This window comes from Taudactylus pleione, unplaced genomic scaffold (genome assembly GCF_031769625.1).
Source record: "Taudactylus pleione unplaced genomic scaffold, aTauple2 ptg000768l, whole genome shotgun sequence".
Lineage (NCBI taxonomy): Eukaryota > Metazoa > Chordata > Amphibia > Anura > Myobatrachidae > Taudactylus > Taudactylus pleione.
This window is the reverse complement of record NW_028285170.1, coordinates 1,251,137-1,265,975: the sequence shown is the minus strand read 5'-3', so window position 1 is coordinate 1,265,975 and position 14,839 is coordinate 1,251,137. Positions and strand designations below refer to the sequence as shown.

The following is a 14,839-nucleotide window of genomic DNA, read 5'->3' as shown; positions in this document are numbered from 1 at the left end:
CCTTGTGTCACACCACCCTTTTTAGTCACGCTGGGGGCAAGCCCAGGACATTGAATATACACATTTTACATAATCTTCCCAATATACATTTTCACTGCTAGAGTGAAAGAAAAAGCCAGAGCAATATAGAAAACATTGAAATAGACACATTCACATAAACAAGGCAGATCCACATAAATCACACATCCACACAAAATACACAGAAACAAGCCAGATCCACATAAACATATTGAAATCCAGAACCACATAAAATACTTTGAGAATGCCAGTGCCCATTATGCTGTGCCCCCCTGTAGCTCTGCACATTATGCAATGCCCCCAGTAGTTGTGGTCATTAAGCAATGCCCCCATTATGCAATGTCCCCTGTAGCTGTGTCCATTCTGCAATGCCGCTTGTAGCTGTGCCCCTTCTGCAATGCCCCTGTAGCTGTGCCCATTCTGCAATGCCGCTTGTAGCTGTGCCCCTTCTGCAATGCCCCTGTAGCTGTGCCCATTATGCAATGCCCTCTGTAGTTGTGCCCCTTCTGCAATGCCCCCTGTAGCTGTGCCCATTAAGCAATGCCCCCATTAGTTGTGGCCCTTATGCAATGCACCATTTGGAGCTGGCCCATTAAGCAATGCCTGCAGCTATTGTGCCCCTTCTGCATTGACCCTTGTAGCAGTGCCCATTAAGCAATGCCGCCTCTAGCTGTGCCCCTCCTGCAATATCCCTGTAGTCGTGCCCCTAAGGAAGTGCCCCCAGCACTAGCTACCCCTCCCAGCACACACCCCTATGAAGAAACTTCCTTTCATGCTGGCACCGCTCCAAGCCATCAGGGCTCCCGACTCCCGCCGTCACTGCTGCTTCCGCCGCCTGCTGGATCTAACTGGATCCAGCAGACGCGTGGGCTCCTCACATCGCGGGTGACATCATGACGCCACCTGTGCATTGCATTACTGGTAACGCTGGCCTCTGAAGCGATCAGAGGCTTCTTCAGTCTCCGATGGCTTCAGAGACCAGTATTCTCAGTAATAATGGGGGTCTGCCCAGCTGCATTAGAAGCTCAAAATAGCCTCATGCGGCTCGAGAGCCGCAGGTTGGCCACCCCTGATCCATAGTATCACTGAGCCCTTGTGGGAACAAGGTATGTAATGTAAACACCCATAATGCCTCTTTAGCACATAAGTACCTGAGCCTGTCTGCGCCCCTGCTTGTCCTCCTCACATGCTGCACCCCTACATGTGACAGGTCTTCAGGACCACAGCTGTGATTGGTAGCAAAGTGCTGCGACACACTGTGCGGCTGGTGACCCTTTACCATGTTCATCTGTGTTCCCTGAATCGAGCTTTCAGGGAGTGAATGGTACATCCAGCATATTGTATGACACAAAGGCTTTTATTATATACATTAATATACACAGCTATTACAGTATATAGTATCGATGCAGTACCTAATATACATTAGTTGCATCAATCGGCCATAGTGTAAATATTCAGCAGCTATTCAATATCCAAAGCATATAAATGTGATATAGGTGAATAAAATGAGAGCATAGACCACACTGCGATCAGTCACCAGGAGCGTCTGCAGGTCACATATACAGAGCTGATAACACTGTAACTGTATATGATGGTAGCGCAATAAATGCCAATTGGTAGGAACTATTGGGGTCCCATGAGGCTGTAGAAACTCCAACTAGGATGAGTCTCCCCAGATTAGTATTTATTGTGCTCATTATTCAGATGCTATTCATTGTGTTTTCCCTCTACACACCTGGATTGTGCTCTGTGCAGCACTTTGGGTCCATGAATATCAGCTCATTGAAATTGTATTTCTCCTGTGTCTAGTTCTATGATGTCTATGAAGGGCTGATTTCTGATTAAAACATTTCCCACACTCAGAGCATGGAAATGGTTTCTCCCCTGTGTGACATCTCTGATGACTATCAAGATCTGATTTCTGTGCAAAACATTTCCCACACTCAGAACATGGAAATGGTATCTCCCCTGTGTGACTTCTCTGATGACTATCAAGACCTGATTTATATGAAAAACATTTCCCACACTCAGAACATGAAAATGGTTTCTCCCCTGTGTGACTTCTCTGATGACTATCAAGACCTGATTTATATGAAAAACATTTCCCACACTCAGAACATGGAAATGGTTTCTCACCTGTGTGAGTTCTCAGATGTCTAACAAGATCAGATTTTACTGTAAAACCTTTTCCACACTCAGAGCATGGAAATTGCTTCACACTTGTGTGATGTCTCTGATGACTATCAAGACCTGATTTATATGAAAAACATTTCCCACACTCAGAACATGGAAATGGTTTCTCACCTGTGTGACTTCTCTGATGTATAACAAGAGCTGCTTTATATGAAAAACATTTCCCACACTCAGAGCAAGTAAACGGCTTCTCACCAGTGTGTGTAATCTGATGTCTAACACAAAGAGATTTCTGGGTAAAGCATTTCCCACACACAGAGCATTGAAATGGCTTCTCTCCTGTATGAGTTCTCTTATGTGTAACAAGAACAAATTTACGTGTAAAACATTTACGACACTCAGAACATGAAAATGACTTCACACCTGTGTGAGTTCTCTGATGTGTAACAAGATCAGATTTTACTGTAAAACATTTTCCACACTCAGAACATAGAAATGGCTTCTCACCTGTGTGACATCTTTGATGTGCAACAAGATCAGATTTCTGTGTAAAGCATTTTCCACACTCAGAGCATGGAAATGGTTTCTTACCTGTGTGACTTTTCTGATGTCTAACAGAAACTGACCGACATATAGAACTTTTACCAGATTTAGAACAAGATAATATTCTATTACCTATATGAGCTGTACTGTGTGTAGCAAGTTCTGAAATATCAGGAGAAAGTTCCTCATGATTAGAGGGACAAGATGACATATCCGCACTGTGAAGTGCTGGATGTATATTTAGGGTAATTGGAGTCTCTCCTGGACAATCTTGTCTTATGTTCTTATCTTCTATTATAAAATCTGGTGACACGATGAGATCTCCCTGCGAGGTATTCCTGCTTGTGTGTCCATCTACTGGAAACAAATGTATAAGAATAAACAATTTACAATGAGAGCAAATGTTCTTGGATATCACAGTGCTTTCTTAAGCTTAACATGTCTAAGACTGAGCCGATTGTTTTCCCACCATCTGGAGTCCCCTCACCTCCATCGACAACCTCACCACATCCCACAAGTCTGCTGTCTTGGAGATATCCTTAACTCTGCCCTCTGCTTCAATATCCAAATTCAGTCTCAGTCTTGCCACTTCCACCTTCAAAATATCTCCAGGATCAGAGCCCCTCTCACCCTAGAGGTAACGAAGACCCTCATCAACTCACTGTTCATCTCTAAACAGGACTACTGTAACCTCCTCCTATGTGGCCTCCCCAACACCCATCTCTCTCCAATGTAATCTGTCCTCAATGCTGCGGTCCAGCTCATCTTCTCCATACTACTGCTTCTACCTCCCCATCAATACATTCAAGCTCCTTACAATCACCTATAAAGCCACCTTATGTCTCCCCCCTTCATCTCTTTCTACATCTCCCTCCACTCTCTCATCACCTACTTTGCTCTGCCAATGCCTGGCGCCTCTCCGCCCAACTCATTATATCCTCCCACTCCTGCCTCCAAGACTTTGCCTGTGCTGCTCCCCACCACTGGAACTCTCACTCTCTCAGACTCACCACCTCTCTCCAAAGCGTCACATAGACAGTACTATTATAGGTTGAATTATTCATTGTAGACAAGCATTGGTGGAAGGACTGTGCAATAATAAGTGTGTGCTTATAGCTGGTGTGTGTGTATACATGAAGTTTGTTGTGATGTGGGAGTATATGGTTTTATAGTGCAGGGAGGAGACACTGGTCAGATCTCTGGGCTGGTAACACACAGTGACATGATGTGAGGGAGAGAGCAGGAGTATAATAGAGGCTGATGGCTCCTGATGTATGAGATACACCAGAGAGTGTGGGGAGGAGACTGGTCAGTTCTCTGGGCTGGTAACACACAGTGACATGATGTGAGGGAGAGAGCAGGAGTATAATAGAGGCTGATGGCTCCTGATGTATGAGATACACCAGAGAGTGTGGGGAGGAGACTGGTCAGTTCTCTGGGCTGGTAACACACAGTGACATGATGTGAGGGAGAGAGCAGGAGTATAATAGGGGCTGATGGCTCCTGATGTATGAGATACACCAGAGAGTGTGGGGAGGAGACTGGTCAGATCTCTGGGCTGGTAACACACAGTAACATGATGTGAGGGGGAAAGCAGGAGTATAATAGGGGCTGATGGCTCTTGATGTATGAGATACACCAGAGAGTGTGGTGGGGAGGAGACTGGTCAGATCTCAGGGCTGGTAACACACAGTGACATGATGTGAGGGGGAGCAGGAGTATAATAGAGGCTGATGGCTCCTGATGTATGAGATACACCAGAGAGTGTGGGGAGGAGACTGGTCAGTTCTCTGGGCTGGTAACACACAGTGACATGATGTGAGGGAGAGAGCATGAGTATAATAGGGGCTGATGGCTCCTGATGTATGAGATACACCATAGAGTGTGGGGAGGAGACTGGTCAGATCTCTGGGCTGGTAACACACAGTGACATGATGTGAGGGAGAGAGCAGGAGTATAATAGGGGCTGATGGCTCCTGATGTATGAGATACACCATAGAGTGTGGGGAGGAGACTGGTCAGATCTCTGGGCTGGTAAAACACAGTGACATGATGTAAGGGGGAGAGCAGGAGTATAATAGGGGCTGATGGCACCTGACTCCCCCACTGTGCAGATACAATTCCCTCATAAGCTTGTACATTGATGTAGTGACTTAGCAAGGAGAATATGTAATGTGTTTATAACTCACCTGTGCTGATATCTGTATGGATTTGTTCCTCCTTACACTGCTGATCACCCCTCACATACGTCTCTTCTTCTCCATCTATATCTTCTGCCTTCATATCAGTCACATACGTCTCTTCTTCTCCCTCTATATCTTCTGCCTTCATATCAGTCACATACGTCCCTTCTTCTCCCTCTATATCTTCTGCCTTCATATCAGTCACATACGTCTCTTCTTCTCCCTCTATATCTTCTGCCTTCATATCAGTCACATACGTCTCTTCTTCTCCCTCTATATCTTCTGCCTTCATATCAGTCACATACGTCTCTTCTTCTCCCTCTATATCTTCTGCCTTCATATCAGTCACATACGTCTCTTCTTCTCCCTCTATATCTTCTGCCATATTATCAGTCACATACGTCTCTTCTTCTCCCTCTATATCTTCTGCCTTCATATCAGTCACATATGTCTCTTCTTCTCCCTCTGTATCACTCACATACGTCTCTTCTTCTCCCTCTATATCTTCTGCCATATTATCAGTCACATGCGTGTCTTCTCCTCCATCTGTCTCTTCTGCCTTAATATCATCAAGATCTTCACTCTAAATGATCCATATAACAATAATGTCTGATTTAATTGAGACTAAACAGTATAATATCAGTGTATAAGACACACACAGCTTATCTATGCATCATGTAGTGACAGTCACTGTGGTATACTGGTGAGACCCTAAATCCCACCTACCTGATGCTCCTGTGGGGTCCTGTGATTCTTCTCTGTACAATCCTGTGAATAATGAGGACAGGGACATCTCTCTGGGGTATTTCTGTTACTGGGTCCATCTGTAGGAGACACACAGTGACTGAGTACATTGTATATATAGATGTGCCCTTACACATCTTTGCTGCAGTCGAGACAAAAAGCCCCTTACGGAGCGCCAAGTCCCATTAGACACAAAGCGCCAGGTGACTTTTTTGCAACTATTTTTGCTGAAAATGCGTCTAAGTCACAATGCGATGTGATCAGCAGATTAATTGACATGCAACATATGTATATCTGTGTGTGACTGAGTCTCTGAATCTCTATACGAAGTGCTACAACCTGGCGAAAGCAGCTTTTTTCATTCCAAGTTCAGCTGTGCATCATATAAAGACATAGGTGCAAACAGATATACAAGTGTCACATATCACATTAATCAGCACAGTCTGCTGGTGCATACTAGTAGCACAGGACCTGTTGGTTCATGCATGCCAGGCAAGTCGCACTGCGTGCTGTTATTTAGGTTAGATTTGAGGACACATCTCTATGAAAGACGCCCAACGTTAGCAGAGTAGCACGGGATCTAAGTGAGCTGCCAGGCAAATCACAATGTGTGGCATATTGAGGACAGATGTATGAGAACACATCTATAAGCGATTATCAGGTGATGTGTCTGTGTATATAGGGGGCCTCCATACCAGCTCTCCCCTGTACAATGAATGACAGTATCGTCTTACCCAGTGATGTGAGGGGCCAGTGATTCTCCATCATCACGTCCTTGTACAGACCCCTGTGTTCCTCTATATACTCCCCCTCCTGCATGGAGACACAGATAAGTGACAACCTGACACCTTATAGGAACCTGACACACACAATGATACAGTCATCACCCAGACACATCCCCTGGTGTTACTGTATAATGTCCCATTCCCAGCAGTCACCACCTAGACACATCCCCTGGTGTTACTGTATAATGTCCCATTCCCAGCAGTCACCTCTCCAGTCATCACCTAGACACATCCCCTGGTGTTATTGTATAATGTCCCATTCCCAGCAGTCACCTCTCCAGTCATCACCCAGACACATCCCCTGGTGTTACTGTATAATGTCCCATTCCCAGCAGTCACCTCTCCAGTCAGCACCCAGACACATCCCCCGGTGTTACTGTATACTGTCCCATTGCCAGCAGTCATCACCCAGACACATCCCCTGGTGTTACTGTATAATGTCCCATTCCCAGCAGTCACCTCTCCAGTCATCACCCAGACACATCCCCTGGTGTTACTGTATAATGTCCCATTCCCAGCAGTCACCTCTCCAGTCATCACCCAGACACATCCCCTGATGTTACTGTATAATGTTCCATTCCCAGCAGTCACCTCTCCTGTCAGCAGATGAATGATCTTGTTGGTGAGTTCCAGGATCTTCTGGTCATTGTGTCTCTCATGTATCAGTGAGTGAGGTGGAGGCACCATGATGGGGCTCTGGGTCCGGCTCAGTCCTACTGACACACGGGGACGGCTGCTGGGTGTCTCACACTCACCGAAAGTCTTCTTCACTACTGTGTAATCCTGTATATTGGGAACATATCAATGAGAAGGTCAATTAAACTCCACCGAAATGAGGCTGTTTATTCAGGTGATCAAATTGCATAATATACAAAAAAAAAAAATCTTATAACAATCTCCCATATATATGAAAATGTGGAGTATATAGTATCTCTTGCACCCCAAAAACTTTTTTGTAAGTGACAGAAAAAGAACAATATATTGATAGCAATGTAATACCAACTCCAGTGAGAACTGTGGGATTAATACTATATCTGAGACCGACTCCCTGCTGCTCGGATATTACTATAGATATAAGTGATGTCACAGTGACACTCCCAGAATCCCTCATCTCCCTGTATCATTACTATAGATATAAGTGATGTCACTGTGACACTCCCAGATCCTCTCACCTCCCCAGTCATGTCCCTGTATTATTACTATAGATATAAGTGATGTCATTGTGACACTCCCAGATCCCCTCACCTCCCCAGTCATGTCCCTGTATTATTACTGTAGATAGAAGTGATGTCACTGTGACACTCCCAGATTCCCTTACCTCCCTAGTGATGTCCCTGTATTATTATTATAGATATGTTATGTCACTGTGACACTCCCAGATCCCCACACCTCCCCAGTCATGTCCCTGTATTATTACTATAGATATAAGTGATGTCACTGTGACACTCCCAGACCCTCTCACCTCCCCAGTCATGTCCCTGTATTATTACTATAGATATAAGTGATGTCACTGTGACACTCCCAGACCCTCTCACCTCCCCAGTCATGTCCCTGTATTATTACTATAGATATAAGTGATGTCACTGTGACACTCTCAGACCCTCTCACCTCTCCAGTCATGTCCCTGTATTATTACTATAGATATAAGTGATGTCACTGTGACACTCCCAGATCCCCTCACCTCCCCTGTCATGTCCCTGTATTATTACTATAGATATAAGTGATGTCACTGTGACACTCCCAGACCCTCTCACCTCCCCAGTCAGCAGGTAGATGATCTCCAGGGTGAGATTTAGTATCCTCTCAGTCATGTGACTCCTGTCCTTGTCCATCTTCATTGATCAAGATCTGACTCCTCACTGCACAGAAATCTAGGAATAAATATAATTATTAGAAGCAATTTCTTACCAGTTATCTATGTAGTGCGCACATATTACACAGTGCTTTACAGGGAATATTTAGTCACATCTGTCCCTGCCCCAGGGGAGCTTACAATCTACATTTCCTACCACATGGACAGCCCATACACACACCAGGGGTATTTATGAAAGAAGCCAACTAACCTACCAGAGCACCTGGAAGAAACCAATGCAAACACAGAAAAACATACAGAATCCACACATACAGGACCTTGGTTGGGAATTGAATTCACAACCCCAGAGCAGAGTAGAAATGCTGTCCACTACACTATCGTGTTGCCTATATAAATGTAATACACTGAGTGACCACTAAGTCCCCTCATTCCCAGAGCCATAATGTCTAGGTCAGTGTTTCTTAGACGTTCCTCTGACCCAGCTTCATAGGGCTGCTCAGTGACCACCACACGTCATTGCTGGAGGTTACACCAATGGTCCTCTTGTGGCCAATAGTCCTGGACCTCCACAACACATACTTGATGCAATTTGCCCGAGGAAGCGGAACTGATCCATGTATTGGGGGTTACACTGACACTCCTGGGTGCCCCCCTCTATTAGTGACTTGGTAACCATGGTTGGTCTGAGCTTTCCTTGGTGAGAGGTTAATAGCTCCCTCCCTAGATATGATGATGTTGCCCCCCAGTGTTCCAGTATTGGGGGCAGAGTAATGGATGACTAGTTATTGTGGACATCTTGTATGTAGATGCCCTCCCCCTCTGGGTGAGTGTTTTGTAGGGACCCGTCAAAAAGGTTACTGTGGGGCCACAAAGCTCTAGTTACACCCATGGTACTGAGAAACCTATTCCGAGAGCTGGCGGAGATGGAATTAGTAACCCAACACCTGTTCTCAAGCAGATAGAACTACTGCTCCAATACCTATTCCAGCAGCTGGAATGAACGGCTCGGCAACTTAGAGCCCTATTCCGGCACCCAGAATGGATGGCTGAGGCACTGGGAGACCTAATTGGGGCAGCTTGAAGGGATGGACAAGGTTCTTGTAGCCCTATTCTGGCATCTAGAATTGCTGGCTAACTACTCAGACCTCCAGTCTGGCAGCCCAAACACCTGGCTAACATACTCAGAGCTCCCTCCGCCATGGTTGGTTAAGGGTATCAGAGCTGTAATCCAGCACCGGGAACGGATTACTAATGCACGTAAAACTCCATTCTCCAGAATAGATGGCAAACATACTCTAGCTCTGTTTGAGCACCCAGAAAGGCAGGCTAACATACTGGAGCTCCATACTGGCACCTCTTCCTGTTTATCGATGTCAGCTGCATATCACTTAGTCCCACTTGCAGGCCACCAATACAAAGGGGTGCAAGTGGGTTCATAGGGATAAAAAGGGGGTGAGAACGCTCCGAGGTATATAAAGGCACGTGTGGCCTCTCGGCTGGCATATAGCGGCATAAGGGGGCTTTCAGGCATATGAAGGGGTGCGACTGTCCGCTGAGACTTATAAAAGGGCACAATGGGGCTCTAAGTCATATAAAAGAGCACGAGGGGCCTTTATAGCATATAAAGTGCTGTTTTTGCCCATAAAATGAAAAGGTGGTAACCCAACCCACAGATCTGGTCACAATGTGCAGTGATAGAGAAGGCACGGTAGTGGTGAGGGTGCATGTATCCCCACCGTGTATGCAGATTGTGCCAAGGAGCAGAGCTGTCTCTGTGCAGGGCTCCCAGGCTCCACTCTGCCCTGAGCAGCTTCATACGAGGAGGCTGTAATTTCTGCCTGTCACACTAGGGATGGACCCTGACATCTGATGTTTACTCACCATCAATGTTTGTTTTTATGGTAGTGGTTTTTACCATTCGATGGCGGCCTTCGATTGTTTGTCACCATCGGGTGGTAATCATTCAATGGTGTTCCTATGGTGGCTTTTTTTAATTGCTAATAGCTATGACTCCCCTGGCTCCTTGTCTGCTGCCTGCATCAGGGAATCTTCATGGGTTTATCCTGGGTATGTAGTGTACCCTACAGTTCCCGCCGCATAACGCAGGGACAGCCATTAGAATGTAAGCTCTGACGAGCAGGGCCCTCATCCCTCTTGTGCTTCTCTTTACTTATACTTCTCACTCCCCACTAGAGCACCTAACATGCCTTGTTGTGTATCTGAGTACTCTGATCACTAATGCAGCAATGTGTATAACCCTTGTCCTGCATTGTATTGTACAGTAAGTCACTGGTTTCTTGTTCCCTTATTTATGTCCCTTCATTTATATACAAAGACTGAATCCGCACATTAGAGAGTACAGTATTATGTTGTTACTCCAGACCCCAATCCCACCCCCTGCCTACCAAGCTGCAGTTATTATTGTGTATGTACATATCATATAAATAGTTTTACCATTGAATTCTTTTGATGCGATGGTTAGTTACCTTCACATCGAAAGTTTCAAACATTTGATGGTTGGCTTCCGATGTCCAGTCCCAAGTCCCCAAATGAGGATGTGCACTGAGAGTTATACAGAGGCAGGGGGCGCTGCAGTGAGCTGAGCCGTTCAGGAGAATTCCATATATTTACAAAATCCTGCTGACCCATTTTATAATCCCTATCCCTACGCATCAGAGCAACCAGTTACCAAGCAAGGTCTGCGTCACCTGTATTATAACAGCAACGGGGTCTGCGCCACCTGCATTATAGTAACAACGGGGTCTGTGCCACCTGTATTATAGTAACAACGGGGTCTGCACCACCTGTATTATAGTAACAACGGGGTCTGCGCCACCTGTATTATAGTAACTACGGGGTCTGTGCCATCTGTATTATAGTAACAACGGGGTCTGCGCCACCTGTATTATAGTAACAGGGTCTGCGCCACCTGTATTATAGTAACAACGGGGTCTGTGCCACCTGTATTATAGTAACAACGGGGTCTGCACCACCTGTATTATAGGAACAACGGGGTCTGCGCCACCTGTGATATGGCAACAACGGGGTCTGTGCCATCTGTATTATAGTAACAACGGGGTCTGCGCCAACTGTATTATAGTAACAAAGGGGTCTGTGTCACCTTTATTATAGTAACAACGGGGTCTGCGCCTCCTGTATTATAGTAACAACGGAGTCTGCGCCACCTGTATTATAGTAACAACGGGGTCTGCGCCACCTGTATTATAGTAACAACTGAGTCTGCGCCACCTGTATTATAGTAACAACGGAGTCTGCGCCACCTGTATTATAGTAACAACGGGGTCTGCGCCACCTGTATTATAGTAACAACAGAGTCTGCGCCACCTGTATTATAGTAACAACGGAGTCTGCGCCACCTGTATTATAGTAATAACGGAGTCTGCGCCACCTGTATTATAGTAATAACGGAGTCTGCACCACCTTTATTATAGTAACAACTGAGTCTGCACCACCTGTATTATAGTAACATCGGGGTCTGCACCACCTGTACTAGAGTAACAACGGGGTCTGCGCCACCTGTGATATGGCAACAACGGGGTCTGCACCACCTGTATAATAGTAACAACGGAGTCTGCACCATCTGTATTATAGAAGCAATGGAGTCTGCACCACCTGTATTATAGTAACATCAGGGTCTGTGCCACCTGTATTAGAGTAACAATGGGGTCTGCGCCACCTGTGATATGGCAACAACGGGGTCTGCACCACCTGTATAATAGTAACAACGGAGTCTGCACCACCTGTATTATAGAAGCAATGGGGTCTGCGCCACCTGTATTATAACAACAACTGAGTCTGCGCCATCTGTATTATAGTAACAACGGGGTCTGCACCACCTGTATTATAGTAACAACAGAGTCTGCACCACCTGTATATTAGTAACAACAGAGTCTGCGCCACCTGTATTATAGTAACAACAGGGTCTGCGCCACCTGTATTATAGTAACAACTGAGTCTGCGCCACCTGTATTATAGTAACAACGGGGTCTGCGCCACCTTTATTATAGTAACAACTGAGTCTGCACCACCTGTATTATAGTAACAACGGAGTCTGCACCACCTGTATTATAGGAACAACTGAGTCTGCACCACCTGTATTATAGTAACAACAGAGTCTGCACCACCTGTATTATAGTAACAACGGAGTCTGCACCACCTGCATTATAGTAACTGAGTCTGCGCCACCTGTATTATAGTAACAACTGAGTCTGCGCCACCTGTATTATAGTAACAACGGGGTCTGCGCCACCTGTATTATAGTAACAACTGAGTCTGCGCCACCTGTATTATAGTAACAACGGTGTCTGCACCACCTGTATTATAGTATCAACAGAGGCTGCGCCACCTGAATTATACAAATAGGAGACTTGAGTGCAACCCTCCTGCACAATGACAATGCAGCACCAGAGTCAGCTCCATCTGTACTACAGTAAAGTGACACAAGAGTCTGCTCAGCCTATAGAATAATAACATAATTACCTCCTGCCAAACACAACAATTGCTGCTTCCTGTATCTGCAGTCGTTGGGAATGATAGAAAGACTGTATGGGCGTGTAACGTCACTTCCGCCCTCACTCTACGTCACTTCCAGGGAACAAACACTGAAGGGGATCTATAGTCACCTGTTGTTCTTCATGAAGTGATTTGGGCCTCGGGAAAATGGCCGCCGCCTCCGTCTCTTTTGCACACTGGGGACACTTGCTGTAGCTGTACATAGAGTCCTGCTCTAGTGCCCGGAGCTCCTCCCCCTTACTCCAGCAGCAGCATCAGCGTCACATGACCGGCTGCCGTGTGATCCTGTTCTAGCGGCGGCTCCTGCTGTATCCCTGGTAATGTCATCTACTATTATTATACAGGGGGAGCAGCCTGTGGTGTCCTGTTATTACTATTATTATACAGGGGGAGCAGCCTGTGGTGTCCTGTTATTACTATTATTATACAGGGGGAGCAGCCTGTGGTGTCCTGTTATTACTATTATTATACAGGGGGAGCAGCCTGTGGTGTCCTGTTATTACTATTATTATACAGGGGGAGCAGCCTGTGGTGTCCTGTTATTACTATTATTATACAGGGAGAGCAGCCTGTGGTGTCCTGTTATTACTATTATTATACAGGGGGAGCAGCCTGTGGTGTCCTATTACTATTATTATACAGGGGGAGCAGCCTGTGGTGTCCTATTACTATTATTATACAGGGGGAGCAGCCTGTGGTGTCGTGTTACTATTATTATACAGGGGGAGCAGCCTGTGGTGTCCTGTTATTACTATTATTATACAGGGGGAGCAGCCTGTGGTGTCGTGTTACTATTATTATACAGGGGGAGCAGCCTGTGGTGTCCTGTTATTACTATTATTATACAGGGGGAGCAGCCTGTGGTGTCCTGTTATTACTATTATTATATAGGGAGAGCAGCCTGTAGTGTCCTGTTATTACTATTATTATACAGGGGAGCAGCCTGTGGTGTCCTGTTATTACTATTATTATACAGGAGGAGCAGCCTGTGGTGTCCTGTTATTACTATTATTATACAGGGGGAGCAGCCTGTGGTGTCCTGTTATTATTATTATTATACATGGGGAGCAGCCTGTGGTGTCCTGTTACTATTATTATACAGGGGGAGCAGCCTGTGGTGTCCTGTTATTACTTTTATTATACAGGGGGAGCAGCCTGTGGTGTCCTGTTATTACTATTATTATACAGGGGGAGCAGCCTGTAGTGTCCTGTTATAACTATTTTTATACAGGGGGAGCAGCCTCTAGTGTCCTGTTACTATTATTATATGGGGGAGCAGCTTGTGGTGTCCTGCTATTACTATTATTATACAGGGGGAGCAGCCTGTGGTGTCCTGTTATTACTATTATTATACAAGGGGAGCAGCCTGTGGTGTCCTGTTATTACTATTATTATACAGGGGGAGCAGCCTGTAGTGTCCTGTTATTACTATTATTATACAGGGGGAGCAGCCTGTGGTGTCCTGTTATTACTATTATTATACAGGGGGAGCAGCCTGTGGTGTCCTGTTACTTTTATTATACAGGGGGAGCAGCCTGTGGTGTCCTGTTATTACTATTATTATACAGGGGGAGCAGCCTGTAGTGTCCTGTTATTACTATTTTTATACAGGGGGAGCAGCCTGTGGTGTCCTGTTATTACTATTATTATACAGGGGGAGCAGCCTGTGGTGTCCTGTTACTATTATTATACAGGGGGAGCAGCCTGTGGTGTCCTGTTATTACTATTATTATACAGGGGGAGCAGCCTGTAGTGTCCTGTTATTACTATTTTTATACAGGGGGGTGCAGCCTGTGGTGTCCTGTTATTACTATTCTACAGGAGAAGCAGCCTGTAGTGTCCTGTTATTACTATTATTATACAGGAGGAGCAGCCTGTAGTGTCCTGTTATTACTATTATTATACAGGGGGAGCAGCCTGTGGTGTCCTGTTATTACTACTATTATACAGGGGGAGCAGCCTGTGGTGTCCTGTTATTACTATTATTATACAGGGGGAGCAGCCTGTGGTGTCCTGTTACTATTATTATACAGGGGGAGCAGCCTGTGGTGTCCTGTTACTATTATTATACAGGGGGAGCAGCCTGT

General features: G+C 45.6%; 1 protein-coding gene across 1 annotated transcript; it reads right to left on the bottom strand.

Moving 5' to 3' along the window:
- Positions 1–1,376: 1,376 nt before the first annotated feature.
- On the bottom strand, positions 1,377–12,825 carry LOC148476854 (uncharacterized). The gene is made up of 7 exons (XM_088457553.1): positions 12,720–12,825; positions 8,161–8,277; positions 6,998–7,189; positions 6,356–6,434; positions 5,604–5,701; positions 4,884–5,460; positions 1,377–3,048 (listed from the first exon to the last, which is right to left on the bottom strand). Exons 2-7 carry the CDS (start codon positions 8,242–8,244, stop codon positions 1,793–1,795), a joined length of 2,286 nt encoding a protein of 761 aa, XP_088313679.1. The 5' UTR covers positions 8,245–8,277; positions 12,720–12,825; the 3' UTR covers positions 1,377–1,792.
- Between the last annotated feature and the right edge of the window lie 2,014 nt (positions 12,826–14,839).

Coding starts and splice junctions, on each gene's coding strand:
- LOC148476854 (XM_088457553.1), bottom strand. CDS start 8,244: ATGAAGATGGACAAGGACAGGAGTCACATGACTGAGAGGATACTAAAT. Junction 7,190..8,160: donor TCTACCTGCTGACTGGGGAG/GTGAGAGGGTCT, acceptor CCCAATATACAG/GATTACACAGTAGTGAAGAA. Junction 5,461..5,603: donor GGACCCCACAGGAGCATCAG/GTAGGTGGGATT, acceptor TGGATCATTTAG/AGTGAAGATCTTGATGATAT.